This window comes from Vipera ursinii (genome assembly GCF_947247035.1).
Source record: "Vipera ursinii genome assembly, chromosome: Z".
Taxonomy (NCBI): Eukaryota; Metazoa; Chordata; class Lepidosauria; order Squamata; family Viperidae; genus Vipera; species Vipera ursinii.
In genome coordinates, this window is record NC_139517.1 from 46,092,886 (window position 1) to 46,109,559 (window position 16,674).

Sequence of the window (16,674 nt, forward strand, 5' to 3'; positions counted from 1 at the left end):
AGTGACCAAGCCAGCCCCGAGAAAGTCCCCTGCTTTGCTGTCGGGAAACGGCCCGAGCCCGATCTAGTCGGTGTGATAGATCGGACGACCCACCACGACCACGCCGAGCGACGCCGTTCTGATGGTGCCTGTGAACCTCCACGGCATTTGATTTTGGAGGCACGTCTGATCCTTCCTGGCAAGCCAGAGGGGATTCCGGTCCATGCCTTAATTGACTCTGGGGCTACCACCAACTTATGGACTCGGCTTTCGTGGCCAAATGGGCTGTTCCCCAGTGTCCGGTGGATCCGCCCATGCTTGTGGAGACCATCGATGGTCGAGTGCTCCTGTCCGGGCCTATTACGGCCGCCACGCAACCCGTGTGTATGGCCATCAGTTCTCATGTGGAGGCCATCCAGTTCTACATCACTTCGGAACTGCACTTCCCCGTGGTCTTGGGACTGGCGTGGCTCCGGGCGCATGATCCACAGATCTACTGGTCTCAGAACTTGGTCACCTTCCCAAGTTTGCAGTGCGTGGATCACACCCGCCATATCTGTGCCGGTCAGGTGGAGGGTTCCCCAGGGGTTTCCTTGCCTCCCGAACTGTCCGACTTTGCTGATGTGTTCAGCGAGTCAGAGGCGGACCAATTACCCCGCACAGGCCTTATGACTGTTCCATTGATCTAGTCCCTGATGCGCCTCTCCCAGTGGGGCGTTTGTACTCCATGTCGGAGCCCGAGTTGGCTGCATTGCGGGACTTCCTGACAAAGAATTTGGCTCGTGGTTTCATCCGGCCCTCGTCCTCGCCAGTGTCTGCGCCCGTGCTCTTCGTCAAAAAAAAGTCGGGCGAGTTACGGCTTTGCTGTGACTACCGGAAACTCAACACCATCACGGTGCGTAACCGCTACCCGTTGCCCCTCATCCCCGAGCTCTTGGACCGACTCCGGGAGGCTAAGATCTTCACGAAACTGGACCTGCGTGGAGCTTACAACCTCGTCAGGGTTCGGCCGGGTGATGAGTGGAAGACGGCGTTTGGTACTCGCTATGGACATTTCGAGTACACGGTGATGCCGTTTGGCCTGACCAACGCCCCCGCTGTGTTTCAGCATTTTATGAACGACATCTTTCGAGATCTGTTGGACCAGTTTGTCGTGATTTACCTGGACGACATCCTGATTTACTCCCCGTCGCGTGAAGCGCATCATCAGCATCTCCATCAGGTCCTGCAGCGCCTCCGGAAACATCGGCTGTTTGCCAAGTTGGAGAAGTGCCAGTTCTACCAGGTGACCATCGATTTCTTGGGTCACCGCATTTCTCCTGAGGGCATCGCCATGGAACCGAGTAAAGTTGAGTCGTTGCAGAGTTGGCAACCCCCGCGTCGTGTGAAGGATGTTCAGCGACTTCTTGGATTTGCCAACTACTATCGAACATTCATCCCTGGCTTTGCTGCCTTGACAGCCCCCCTTACCCGGCTCCTGCAGAAGAAGACTCGGTTCCAGTGGAACGCCCCCGAACAACAGGCGTTCCAAGCTTTGAAGGACGCCTTCATGAAGGAGCCCATCTTGAAGCATCCTGACCCGCAACGGCCGTTTGTCGTGGAGGCGGACGCCTCCGACATTGCCATTGGGGCCGTGTTACTCCAGGCAGCGACGCCTAACGGTACCCTTTTCCCTTGCGCGTATCACTCTCGGTAATTGAATCCCTCGAAGCGCAACTATACCATCTGGGAGAAGGAGCTGCTGGCCATCAAGGCGGCGTTCGAGGCTTGGAGGCATCATCTGGAGGGGGCGCGGCATCAAATCGAGGTCCGGACGGACCACAAGAATCTGGAAAGCCTGCAGACCGCTCGGAATTTGAACCAACGCCAGATCCGGTGGTCCCTCTTCTTTGCGAGGTTTGACTTCCGGGTGCGGTACATACCAAGCGGGCACAACCAGAGAGCGGATGCTCTGTCCAGGAAGCCCGAGTACACCCGAGTGGAAGACAAGCTTCCGCCCAGGACAGTGATCCCCGTCGAGTCTTTTGCTGCGGTGCGGGAGCCGGTGGATATACGGGCTCGGATCCGGGAGGCGCAGCAGCAGGAGGCGTGGGTGGCTCAGCGGAAGGAAGAGGTGGGGCCAGATTCACCTTGGTCGGTCACGGATGGACTCCTGTATTATCGTGACCGGCTCTATGTTCCAGGAGGGCCACTCAGGGGACTCATCCTCAGCCAATGTCATGATAACCCGGCTGCGGGGCATTTTGGCCTGTTCAAGACTTTGAACCTGGTCTCCCGTACCTTCTGGTGGCCCCGAGTCCGATACGATGTCCAGTCTTATGTCAGGCCAAGTCAGCGACAGGGGCCCCGCCTGGTTTACTGCAGCCTTTGCCAACGCCCAAGAGACCCTGGGGGGCTGTGTCCATGGACTTTCTGACGGATCTACCCCCATCCTCCGGCTTCACGACAGTGTTTGTGGTGGTGGACATGTTGACCAAGATGGCGCACTTCATCCCCTGTCGCGGCTTACCGTCAGCTCGCGCCACTAGTCGCATGTTCATCCAACAGGTGTTCCGGCTGCACGGCCTTCCCGATAGGGTCGTCTCCGATAGGGGGGCCCAGTTTACAGCCCGCTTCTGGCAGGAGTTGATGCGGGCGTTGGACATTAAGGTTTGCCTCTCGTCCGCGCATCATCCTCAGACCGATGGGGGTACCGAGAAGGTCATCGGCATCTTAGAGCAGTATCTGCGCTGCTATGTTAACCTGCAGCAGGACAATTGGGTGGACTATTTGGCCATAGCCGAGTTTGCCTTTAACAACTCGCAGCACACCTCCACGCAGATGACACCGTTCTTGGCCAACGTGGGTTATCACCCCAGGTTTTTCCCCCTTTCTCCCGTGGACTCACCGGAGCCGGCAGCGAACGAATTCATGGCGGAATTACAGGCGATCCATCGGTTGGTGCGACGGCAGCTGGAGAAGGCCAAGGCCGACTACAAGAGGTTCGCCGATCGGTCGAGAAGGGATACGCCTCCATTATCGGTGGGGGATCGGGTCTGGCTGTCCACCAGGAACCTACCATCCACTCGGCCGGCGAGGAAGCTGGACCACCGTTACCTTGGACCGTTCCCAGTCGAGGCCGTCATCAACCCGGTCGCCTATCGTTTAACTCTGCCACGTTCCCTGCGCGTGCACCCCGTCTTCCATCGGTCCTTGTTGGTCCCCGAACAACCGGCTTGTCCACTTCGCCAAGCGGAACCTCCCCCATCAGGACCTCGTGATGGCGACAGCACCCCCGACTACGAGGTCGCCAGCATCAGGGATTCCCGCTGGCTGAAAGGTCGCTTCCAGTACCTGATCGAGTGGAAAGGGTACGGGCCGGAGGACTTCACATGGGAAGACGCGACCGCCGTTCATGCCCCTGCGTTGGTGACTGCTTTTCACGAACAGTTCCCATCCCGACCGCATCCGGATCGGCAGCCCCGGGGGAAGGGCCCTGCGGTGCGGGATAGTGTTGTGACTCAGAGTCAGCCTGTGGGTTCGGCACCCGGCTCAGATGTATCGGATGACTCAGATGAGGGGGAGGAGGTGTGTGTGGGTGACGAACCGGCTGATGATGGTTTGGAGGCTTTGCAGAGCCCTCAGCCGGGGACCTCTTCTCAGCTGCGTGAGCCCGAGAGTGCGGAGGAAGATGACCCACAGCTGGCCCTGTTCAAGGACGCCCGACGCAGGAGGCAGTCGAGTAGGAACAAACAAAGAAAAGCTGTGGGACTCCTCGGGAGGAGGCACAGGGAGACCACGCCCTGAGCTCTCTATAAAAGGAGTGTTTGGGGAGGGGCTGGTTGCTGAAAGCAACTTTTCCGCTTGAGAAGACAAGCTCTGGTGTTTTTGTTAACTGCGCAATAAATCTTGGCAGATGCCTTTTAGCCTTGGACGCTCTCCAGTCTCTTCTTTCTGAATAGGGGTTTGCCTTACTCAAGGCCAGAAGAGGGCTGGTTCAGAACAAGAGTTCCCCAATCTTTCCTTGCAGACCAGCCTGGGGGCAGGAGGAAGGATGGTTCCGTGTGAACAGCAAGCGTGTGGAACTCCATTTGCATGAGTGGTCGTCCACTTGCACAACTGGAGTGTGTGTTCCTGTGCTTGCCCATGTAGGGATATGCTCACACACTCTCCTGCCACTTCTGTGGTCTGCTTCTGAATGGCTCAAGGCCCAGGAATGGACGGTGGCCTGAGGGTTAGAGACCCTTGGTATAGCCCATAGCTGCATAACAGGCAAAGAAAGAAACTCATAAGGGAACTACCTAACTACTCAGGCTGAAAAAAAGATGGTAGGATATCTGTATTATCAGATTCTATTTTTGAAACCATATAATAAAGTACAATTTGCTCATCTAATTCTAATGTCCGATTTACTGTGGGAGCCTGACAGGAGGCAGTGAAGGCCATGAGATTCAGAAGACATTTTGTTCAATTTATGAATTAGCAGCAGCATGCAAGAGCTATAGGTACAATTATCTTTATTCAGTCCTTGGGTGAGAATGTCTGGCAAGATAATGAATTCAATATCACTTCTATAAAAGGACACGTTATGTGGAACAGAAGTTGAACTTGTTCCAATTTACAGAGAAACCAAGGGCAGAAAAAGAAATGTAGGGTATATGAAAATATTGTTTGTAAAAGTTGAGTCAACCTTGATTGTTCCACTTCTGTTATCTTCTGCTTTGTTAGTTTTTTGGTTGTAGTCAAAGTTTGGGTTTTTGTATCTAAGCTGGCATCTTGTTCTTTTATGTTAGGTCTTATTTTATCACAAGCTGAAAGAATGATTTCATGTATTGCTTTCAACATGGAAAGGATCTTTTCCTGGTCTTCATCCATATTCTCTTAATAATGTGTTGAGGAATTTAAAATCAGACATTAAAAATAATTTTATAACTAGGTATGGGACCTCTATTTCATATGTTTATACATAGTCTTTATAGTAGAAGTCGTTTCTCAAGTAAGATTTTATAGTCGAAGATATTTCATCATCTTATATAATAACCAATGTTCCTCAAATAAAGAGATAGGAAAGCAATTCCCCACATATAACTCTGAAAGTCAGTAAAAGTTTACATTTATAGTTCAAGCAGGCCAGTTATGCCACCCAGACATTCTATTTACAGCTGAGTTTCTCACAGGTGGTATCAAGGTCAAAAGAGTCTTAACTAAAGTCTGGACTTCAAGCCAAGTCTCTTTTAGGCAATAACAAGTTGTAATACCAAACTTTGCCACAAGATGTCACTGATGTTGTTTAAAACTTTTTAAGTCCCCCATTTTTATAATAGTTTTTCAAAGCTTATTTCTTTTCTTTTTAAATAAAAATCAGTGAATCAATAGAAATAGGAATAAGAAAACTTCTAGGAAAACTTTTTAGTCCCTAAATTTCAAAAATATATGCATCCAATTAATGTTTTTATAATTGCTTTGTTTCCCCAGGGTAGTCAGTCGCCGCTGTTCTTAGAGGGCAGGGCAGGAATTCCCTTCCCTCTATCCTCACAGGGGGAAGAATACTTAGAGCAGCTTTTGCAGGAAAAATATTTAGAGTCTTAAAGAGAAGATCAGATCTCACCCAGTTTCATCCATATTACTGCTTGGTAGTAATTTTGACTTCGGCTGTCAGCAGCTTAATGACAAGCCATATTGCTATGGCTGGTCTTTCCCCTGCCAGTTTGGAGAGCTGCCCCGGAAGGGCTGCTGCCTACAGGGGACTTTCAACCCTTTACAGGGTCCCCCAGTGGGATGAAATCGGACACTGAAGACGGAGTTTGCCTCCCTGTGTCTGAAGGCACCGATGGCAAACCAGAAGTCCTCCCTGTCGTAGCTTCTTAAAGCAGCCCAGATGTAAGGTACTGTCTGAGTGGGTTGTGGCAATGATTAATTCTTGAGGGAAGGGATTATTCTTTTACTTTAAAGGCCTCAATTCGCCCCTTCTTCAAGAAGCAATTGCTGAATCCTACCATACCGGACAATATTCAATATATCACTTCTATTTTGGGGAAAAGATAGTTGTGTAACAGCTTTAGGACCTTGGAATAAGTGGATTGTCTAGATTCCTTACCCAACTGCCACTTTTATTGTGGGAGAAGGGATAAAAACCTCCCCTCCCTTTAGTTCTGGGAGTTTCCTTGTTTTCAGGTTGCTTTTTTCCCAAGAACAGGTTTTAAAATCGTAGAGGAAGGAAAATAATCTCACCCAGATTCAACCATGTTGTTCATGCTTGTTTTCTCCAAAGGTCAGCAGCTTCCAACTGGCTGCATGGGTGCAGTCAATCTTTCTCCTGTTGGTTCTGGGGGCTTCCTTGGATCAAGTGGGTCGACCACCGTCTCCCTGCAATCTACAAGGGTCCCCTCTTGCTTTGTCGCCTCTCCGGGCAACTTAAGGCCCTTTTTGAGGCCCCAGCAGGAAGAAATCAGGCGCAGGAGGCAGAGCCCCACTTCCCTGTGTCCGTCTAAATGCAACATCAAAACCAGAACAGCACTCCTTGCACTTTTGAATGACCTCTGGCTTAGATGGGATGGGGTTAATGTATCCGTGACCTACTTGAACTCTTAGCAGCTTTTGATACCACTGACCATGGTATCCTTCTGGTTCAGTTCAGAGGATTTGGGTTGAATGGCATGTTTGCCTCCTTCTTTCTGGGTTGATTCCAGCTGGTGATGATAGGGAAGGAGAGGTCCCTCCCTCAGACTCTGCTTCGTAAGGTGCCACAAGGTTTGGTATTTTCTCCTCTCTCTCATAAACATCTATGTTTGGTTGCTGAATGAACTCATCCATCCCACTGGGTGAGATATCATCAATATGCATATGATACACAATTCTGTATCTCCACCCCTGGCAAATAAAATGAAACTGTGAATGTCTTATCCTAACATCTGGAAATCGTGAAGATCTGGGTGGCTTAGCAAGACTGAATGGCTGGATTTTGGGGCTCATTGTTTCAAGGAGTATGCCATCTTTGGTGCTGGATGGTGTTACATACATGCATACATACAAATCCCATGTGCAACCTGGAGGTTTTCTTAGACTAATGACCCCTGATCAATGAGCAAGTGGCAGTTGTGGCTAGGAGGCCTATGCTGCAGATCCCATTAACTAAGGACCTACATTTTGTGGGTTCCTGGATATGTGCCTTCTCTGCCATAGTGCCTGCCTTATGAAACATTATTCCTATCCAAAATTATGGCTCCATTCATATTATATACCGAAAGAATCTCAAGACCTGATTATTTGAGCAGGCCTAGGGCTCCCAGGAACCATTGCAATGCTCACTAGTTTTATTCCCTCTTTGACTAGGTTTTGTATCTCTGTTTATATAATTATAGCTATTTTATATTTATATTTATATTTTTTATATCTGTGATTTTGTATGTAATTTTATCCCTTTTGTTGTGTTCCTCCCAGAGACACCTTCAGTGAGATGGGCAGCTACATAAATGTAATTAATAAATATTTGCTCATCCATGCTAACACTCACTGTAAGATGTAACCCATAAAAATTGATTTCAAAATAAATACCTTCCCTTAAAGTGGTTAAGACAAGATGCACTTTGGCACCTATTAACTTCTATATTAACTAAAGCCTTAGATAAACCAGATTTTCATTCTCCCTCACTTGCAGGACTCAACACTGCCATCATGCTATATACTGAATAAGTAATTAATTCATACATTGTAATTAGCTTTAAGAGAGCCATAAAAGCTATAGTCCAATATTGAAGGGAGATTGCACTACTACGTATTAATTTTACAAAACCAAAAATTATGGCACAATAAAGCTATAGAGATGGACCACTGAAAGAAACAAAATCACACAGGTCCAGAACTTCAAATATTGGGAATAAATTTTCACCATATGAAGATCTGGAAAGCTCTGATTTTTTATTTTTTTTGTTAAGAATACTTGGATTCTCAATAGCTATTAAGCTTCAATGGTTCAAACCTCAATAGCTATTAAATTATTAAAATGGCTATTAAAAATCTCTAAGGAGGAAAATTGATTTCAGCAATTTTAAATCTTTTTCAGCAAAATGGTTAGCCCCATTTCTTTATGGAGTTTACATGAATATTAATGAAAATTGAGATAGTGCAACTAAAGAGTATTCTTTCTGCTCGTAGATGTATAGGTGAAACTCAAAAATTAGAATATCATGCAAAAGTTCATTTATTTCAGTAATGCAACTTAAAAGGGGAAACTAATATATGAGATAGACTCATTACATGCAAAGTAAGATAGTTCAAGCCATGATTTGTCATAATTGTGATGATTATGGCTTACAGCTCATGAAAAACCCAAATCCACAATCTCAGAAAATTAGAATATTGTGAAAAGGTGCAATATTCTAGGCTCAAAGTGTCCCACTCGAATCAGCTAATTAAGCCATAACACCTGCAAAGGGTTCCTGAGCCTTTAAATGGTCTCTCAGTCTGGTTCAGTAGGAATCACAATCTTGGGGAAGACTGCTGACCTGACAGTTGTGCAGAAAACCATCATTGACACCCTCCATAAGGAGGGAAAGCCTCAAAAAGTAATTGCAAAGGAAGTTGGATGTTCCCAAAGTGCTGTATCAAAGCACATTAATAGAAAGTTATGTGGAAGGGAAAAGTGTGGAAGAAAAAGGTGCACAAGGAGCCTGGAGAGGATTGTCAGAAAAAGGCCGTTCAAAAGTGTTGGGGACTTTCACAAGGAGTGGACTGAGGCTGGAGTCAGTGCATCAAAAGCCACCACACACAGACGGATCCTGGACATGGGCTTCAAATGTCGTATTCCTCTTGTCAAGCTGCTCCTGAACAACAAACGACATCAGAAGCGTCTTACCTGGGCTAAAGAAAAACAGACCTGGTCTGTTGCTCAGTGGTCCAAAGTCCTCTTTTCTGATGAGAGCAACTTTTGCATCTTATCTGGAAACCAAGGACCCAGTGTCTGGAGGAAGAATGGAGAGGCACACCCTGCAAGATGCTTGAAGTCCAGTGTGAAGTTTCCACAGTCTGTGTTGATTTGGGGAGCCATGCCATCTGCTGGTGTTGGTCCACTGTGCTTCATTAAGTCCAGGGTCAACGCAGCTGTCTTCCAGGAGATTTTGGAGCACTTCATGCTTCCTTCCGTAGACCTGCTTTATGGGGATGCTGACTTCATTTTCCAGCAGGACTTGGCACCTGCTCACACTGCCAAAAGCACCAAAACCTGGTTCAATGACCGTGGGATTACTGTGCTTGATTGGCCAGCAAACTCGCCTGACCTGAACCCTATAGAGAATCTATGGGGCATTGCCAAGAGAAAGATGAGAGACATGAGACCGAACAATGCAGAAGAGCTGAAGGCTGCTATTGAAGCATCCTGGTCTTCCATAACACCTCAGCAGTGCCACAGGCTGATAGCTTCCATGCCACGCCACATTGAGGCAGTAATTGCTGCAAAAGGGGCCCAAACCAAGTACTGAGTACATATGCATGCTTATACTTTTCAGAGGTCCGATATTGTTCTATGTACACTCCTTGTTTTATTGATTGCATGTAATATTCTAATTTTCTGAGATTGTGGATTTGGGGTTTTCATGAGCTGTACGCCATAATCATCACAATTATGACAAATCACAGCTTGAACTATCTTGCTTTGCATGTAATGAGTATCTCACATATTAGTTTCCCCTTTTAAGTTGCATTACTGAAATAAATGAACTTTTGCATGATATTCTAATTTTTCGAGTTTCACCTGTATATCCTAGGCAGCTAGACTAGGCAACAGAGTGCCTTGAAGAGCAGTGAGGTCTTGAACCCAGACACTTATTGGCTGTTTTGTTCCTTTCAGGTTTAATCCTGTTAGTTTTGGCAGATAAACATTTCTGAAAGTGGAAAGCCAAAAAGGACAATAAGTTGCTATCATATGGGCTTTTCGTAGAGTTGCTTTCCTCTCTAGGGTATGACTTGGCTAATCAGTATTTCCTGCAAAGAGTCAAAGATATGGAACACTAAAATGAAGTAAACAGTATATCACAGAAAGCTTTGTTTAAAAAAATTATCTGGAACCAACAAACTAATCACACTTACCATTCCAGACCTATAAGGAAAATTATTTAAAGCTAGATACTGTGTTCCTCCACTTTTAAAATAAATATAAATATTTTAAAATTCCCTTGGACAAGACAGCTTGCCCATGAGAACTGGGGAAAACTGAAATAAACCTCATTTTATTATATTGCCTTTCCTATAAGGACTTATATTTAAAATACATTAGCCCTGTACTGTGGGTTATCCAGGCAGATTGGAAGAAAATTAAACTATTTTGCTACTTTCTGATGTGAAGTATTACATAATTCTCAGGATAGTTAACTTTTGTGTGCTGCTTTGAAAACATGACAACAGACTATTTAACATTGTAAATGGGACAGACTCTTATAGAGTTTAACTGTATTTTACAAATTTGTGTTTGATCTTTAATCGTAAATAAAGATATATGCTGAAGATCCTTGACCGTAGCTAAATGAAATGATGAAGGAAAAAAAAATAGGGGAGGAGGAAAAAGACCCTGATGAAAAGTTAAGACTACAATCAGTAAAACCAAAGAATGGTGTTTGTTACAGAAGCAGAAGTAAACAGGATCAGAAGGGTCAGAAGTGCTGGTCACAATGAAATGAAATGAAACTGTCCGTATGGCAGCTTGTTTCCAGAAAAATATGAACACAGCCCAAAAATGCAAGCCTTCTTGAAGAAATTTTATGAAGCATTCTAACACAGATCAATAAAAGCAATTTATCTTTTAAATTACTTTATCTTAAAAAAATAACCTTAAAAAGATGCTGTAAACAAATGCCACTCAATAGTACAAATACATACATGAGTGCACATTACGTTATAAAGCTATTTTTAACTTAGTCTTTGTCAAAAGAACTTCTCAAAACCATGAGAAAAACTACTGCTCAAGAAAGACTAATACACTCTTTTATTAAAATCACGCCAATTTGCAAGAATGAATTTCTTCACTTCTATAAAAATATGACCCACAGCACTGCACATTGAATAACTAATCTTTTTAGGTTAGTGGAAATATTAGATCCTCAAATGTTGATATTTACTTTAATGAATTAGGACCCATTATGTCCTAATCCCTGACTGAAAAAAAAGTTAATTAGAGCTTCTTTGTTATCCTGCAGTTGCAGATACTTATGATAATGACAAGCTTGTGTGCCATGTTTGATCAGTGAATACAGAAACTGTATTTCAACACATCACAATTTAGGTTACATTGAAGTATTTTAAAGTAGCTGTCCCCGATCAATTGAAACCAACAGAGGAAATGCACAGAGTTTACGCTAGAAAACTTGCAGGCTTTTTATAAAAAAAATAGTTTATGATGAGCAACCTATGACTGCATGTAGTCTTGCTTCTTTTTGGCAACCCTCATTGGTGAGATTGTCACATTTCTAGATCTTTTCTTTTCTTCAGTTTGTTACATTTAATAAACCAATTTTACTTATCATCACCCATTTGATTCCCTGAAATAGTCGATTGTTATGACTTATCTATCTGTGCCATTATCATATCACCACCATGCTCCTTACTGTTCCTAAATACTGGTTTATTAAAACATGGCCTGTTCTGCTTATTGAGTGTGGGATCCTTTTTGCTTGAATACTGAGGAAACAAGAAGGAAACATTCATGTCAACCTCTGCAACTCCATGACATATTTATTATTTAAAGATTTTGTAAAGTACTTGGAAGACCCTAGCCACGAGTTGTTGTTGCTGCTGTTTTAAACTCTTTCCTTTTTATCTGATAGGGATATAGAAGATTCTTGTTTCAAAAGTAACCATCCAGAAAAAGCTTTGATAAGGTAATATGCTTTAGTGACAAAAAAGTCAAGTTTAAACTCGTCAATTATACTGAAGGTTATGGCAACTCTCATTAGCATCTCCCCTTCTAATAATAAGCTGATTACTAATAATAAGCTGAGCACTGACAGAATGAGCTACTGCAGAACCAGAGGGAGGAAGAGAGACATCAGCATGCTTGGATGACTTCTGAGCTATTACAAAAGAAAGAAAAGTTGTGCAGAAAACCAGAGCAACATCCAGGAACACAGAACATTGAACAGCAGTGGGGAAAGTGGGAGGGAAAAAGGAGAGAGAGGAAAAATAAAATAGCCTGTTGAATCCATTATAGTTTACAGAAAAAGGTTAATAAAATGCCAACTGGTTCAGAATATTGTGGCAGAAAGTTCCTTTTCTAGAAAGTAACCCTTTATATCAGGGGTGTCACAAACTCAATTTCATTGAGGGCCGCATTCAGCATTGCGGTTGCCCTCAGGGGGCTGGGTGGGTATCGCCAGGGTGGGCGTGGCCTACTGGGTGGGCGTGGCTAGAGTGCGTATGGCCTATTGGGTGGGCGTGGCCAGCTCTACATCGTTTGCATCAAGGGTGCCTATGGGGGCCTGGACAGGAGTGGGACAGATCTGAGGGTCTCTGGCAGGAGGACGGTCTCTGGGCCAGGGCCAAGGCAGCGGGGGCCGTTCCCTCACTGTTTCTAGGATGGCTTCACGGGCCACATGAAACCACTTTGCAGGCCGGATCTGGCCCCCGGGCCTTGTATTTGACATGTCTGCTTTATATTAAGCAAGCAGCACAAAGCTATTTCTCACCAGATGTCAGCTTTTCTTCCATAGCCCTCTCCACTGATCACTTCTGGACTCATCCAATAAGGGGTGCCAGTGACAGAGCGGATGCCAGTCCCAGACATGCAGATTGTCTGCAGTCGCCTGCTAGCCCCAAAGTCTCCAAGCTTCACATTGCCCGCAGAATCTCGAAGAATATTGGCTCCTGAGTTTGAAGTGGGTGTAGAGATGGAGAAAAATAAAAGAAATATAAGCTGCTCAAGTATACAACTCAAAGTACAGATTTATAAACCTTCACAGCTTAAAATTACTTGAGTCCCATACAAATTATCTTGTCACTGCAGCCACCTTGCAGTTAAATTCTAAAGATGAAGATGCTTCTTTTTAGCGATACATCCAAACCGCCGTTTTCTCAGTCCATTACTGTATGACCCACAGCACATTACACTGCATAACCACTCTTTTTAAATTAGTGGAAATATTTGATCCTTGAATGTTGGTGTTTACTGTAACAAAATGTCTTTTAGAAGACTGAACTTAGCTATTCATAAAATAGCTGCAGTGATTATTGTAGCCAGTCCCAAAACACCAAAGAAAGCTGATGAGATGTTCTCTACCATATTCTTTAGACCACTTTCCCTTTTTCCTCATCCTCCTGGCCAATGCACCAGCTTGATTTTGTTCTTTTTTTCCAGATTGCAATTGTCAGCCATTTTTATTTTCCAGCTGTAAGTATGGTCCTATCTTCTAAAAAAATTAAAATGTCAGATGAGTAATATACCAAGAGAGTTACTTGTTATACTTTAAAGCTGACATTTTTTTAATATCCCCAAATATAGTTTGAGACTGAAGCATGAAAAATAATGCCTCTTGTAGTTTTCCCAGTGAAAACAATATGTTATGCTATTACTTGCCCTCTAGGTACTATTCACTGCAAACTATTCTTTTGGAAACAAAGAACAGTGATTGGATAAAAAGAGGGGAGGATTTTGATTAATAAAGGCACAAGAAGAAAAGATAAGTTTCATTCCTTATTGCATTCATAATATAACATGTCCTATTTCCAGATCCTGTCACCACTCTTGCACTGTTTCTTGAGCTACTCAGTATGTCTTCAATTTATCATTTCTCAATGTGATTATAATACTGCAGAATATATAGTGGCTGTTTTTTTTAAATCCCATTTATATCCCGCCCTTCTCTGAAGACTCAGGGCGGCTTACAATCTCAGAAGAACAAATCAATGTGCTTAGCAATAGCTTTCATTCTATGTATATGCCTGCTTATTGGGGCTTTGCCCCCCCCCAGCGGCATTTTTACAAAGTCAGCTTATTGCCCCCAACAATCTGGGTCCTCATTTTACCTACCTCAGAAGGATGGAAGGCTGAGTCAACCTTGAGCCTGTAATGCCAATTCATGACTTTTTGAGTATACCGGCAAATAGATATTGGGGAGAATTCCATGGACATGAATTCAATAGCATCTAATGTATTGTTAATAGTATTTGTTCAACTATTGAATATTATTATGACATTAATACTAACGCCATCTTGAAAAAAACATAGCCAATATTTATTTCCTGTCCTCTATGGTATCAATAAGCATAATAGAACACGTATAAGTATGAAGCCATGTGGATTTGTGTGGATCTCTTACCTTTTATATCTCTGTGTACAATCATGTTGCTATGAAGATAACAGACTCCTTCAAGAATCTGCCGAGTGTATTTTCGAGTCACATTTTCCGTTAGTGCACCATAGGCTTTCAGCTGATCCTTGACAGAACCCTTCACAGGAAAAGCAGGAAAGATATATATATATATGTTAAATGCTTGTTAATATAACTTTATATATATAAAGTTCATCTAGTGCTCTTAGCAAGGTTTTTGGCTGTGGTTTGCTATTGCCTTTTTCTCAGAACAGAGAATGATTGGCCTAAAGTCATCCAGTTGGTTTTGAGCATAAGGCAGAACTAGAACTTAGTATTTCCAGGTTTCTAGCCAGGTGCCTTTAATCATTACACAAAACTGGCTAATGAAGTTGAAGGGAATTTAAAAAAAGTAAAGAACTCTGTATCCTACTGAAATTTGAGATGGATTACAACCACTTTTCTGAAGAATCCATAGAACTCTTACCCCTGGCATGTATTCCATGAAAATGCTCAGGGTCTTTTCTGCTCGGTCTCTTAAACATCCATAATACTGAACAATCCGCTCGTGCTGAAGGTTCTTCAGTAGCTGAATCTCACATTCCAACGCACTCACTTCCTGCAGGAATAAGAATTGCCAGATTACCTTGAGAAAGACATAGGACAGCAATCTCCACATAAATGTCACTTTTTAGTAGAGGTAAAATTTAGGCAATCTGAACCTAATAAATTATGGCATCATCAAACTTCTTATCCCCACTCCTACACATCTGAAATTAAATACAGAAATATTACTATTTTTTAAAAAGGACAATTAACTGACATATCTGACATGAAATCGTAAGTCCTATTCCACAAAGAGGGTAGCCTAAAATATAAGTGCAAAAGTGGTAATGTTTAGGTAGTTGCTGAAACATTGAACTTTGCATACTAATTTATGTATGGCATAAGATGTTATTCATCTATTCCCGTGCTGATTCATTTCTACTAGCAATGCAGCCGCTAATGCTATCCAACTGCTAAACTACATGGAATTTTCAGGCAATCAATTAAGCCTGCAATTTCACAAAATGTAATTTTTTACTGTTATGCAAATGTGTTGTAGCTAGTATTTTAGAAGCAGTGGGCATTAATGAGTAGACATGTATACAGCTGCGAGAAAAAGTATGTGAACCCTTTGGGATTATGTGGAGTTTTGCATGAATTGGCCATAAAATGTGCTCTAAATGTCATGTAAGTCACAACAATAGAAAAACACAGTCTGCTTAAAATAATACTACACAAACATTAGCTGTTGTCATGTTTTAATTGAACATAAGATGGAAACATTCACAGTGCAGGGTGGAAAAAGTATGTGAACCCCTAGCCTATTGACTTCTCCAAGAGCTAATTGGAGCCAGGAGTGAGCCAACCTTGACTCCAATCAGTGTGATGATATTGGATGTGTTGCTGACAGCTGTCCTGCCCTTTAAAAACACACACCTGTTTTGGGTTTACTGGTCTCAAGAAGCACTGTCTGATGTGAACCATGCCTCGCAGAAAAGAGCTCTCAGAAGACCTACGATCAAGAATTGATGACTTGCATGAAGCTGGAAAGGGTTACAAAAGTATCTCCAAAAGCCCTGATGTTCATGTGTCCACGGTAAGACAGACTGTCTACAAATGGAGAAAGTTTAGCACTGTTGCTACTCTCCCTAAATGTGGTCGTCCTGTAAAAATGACTGCAAGAGCACAGCGCATAATGCTTAATGAGGTAATGAAGAATCCTAGAGTGTCAGCTAAAGACCTACAGAAATCTCTGGCACATGCTAACATTTTTGTTGACACATCTACAATAAGGAAAACATTAAACAAGAATGGAGTACATGAGAGGACACCACGGAGGAAGCCATTGCTGTCCAAAAAAAATATTGCAGCACGTTTGAAGTTTGCAAAAGAGCACCTGGATGTTCCACAGCACTACTGGCAAAATATACTGTGGACAGATGAAACCAAAATTGAGTTGTTTGGGAAAAACACACAATACTATGTGTGGAGAAAAAAAGGCACAGGACACCAACATCAAAACCTCATCCCCACTGTAAAACATGGCGGAGGGAGCATCATGGTTTGGGGCTGCTTTGCTGCCTCAGGGCCTGGACGGATTGTTGTCATTGATGGGAAAATGATTTCCAGAGTTTATCAGGACATTTTGCAGGAAAACGTATGACCATCTGTCCGCCAACTGAAGCTCCGCAGAGGATGGGTGATGCAACAGGACAATGACCCAAAGCATACAAGTAATTCAACAAAACAATGGCTTCAACAGAACAGAATACGCCTTCTGGAGTGGCCCAGTCAGAGTCCTGACCTCACCCCGATTGAAATGCTGTGGCATGAACTTAAGAGAGCGATTCACACCAGACATCCCAAGAATATTGCTACA

The 16,674-nt window shown here is 43.7% G+C and overlaps 1 protein-coding gene across 3 annotated transcripts in view; it reads right to left on the bottom strand.

Moving 5' to 3' along the window:
* MAP3K3 (mitogen-activated protein kinase kinase kinase 3) overlaps positions 1–16,674 on the bottom strand; it is a 58,397-nt gene that overhangs the window by 6,531 nt on the left and 35,192 nt on the right. The window contains exons 14-17 of one of the 3 annotated variants that reach the window (XM_083376670.1): positions 14,737–14,868; positions 14,259–14,388; positions 12,630–12,807; positions 9,760–9,936 (exon numbers count right to left, since the gene is read on the bottom strand). In XM_083376670.1, coding sequence (XP_083232796.1) covers positions 9,927–9,936; positions 12,630–12,807; positions 14,259–14,388; positions 14,737–14,868 — 450 coding nt within the window. In that variant the 3' untranslated portion in view covers positions 9,760–9,926. Of the gene's footprint in view, positions 1–9,759; positions 9,937–12,629; positions 12,808–12,908; positions 13,350–14,258; positions 14,389–14,736; positions 14,869–16,674 lie in introns of those variants that run through there. The other 2 variants (XM_083376669.1, XM_083376671.1) reach the window with 2 other exon arrangements.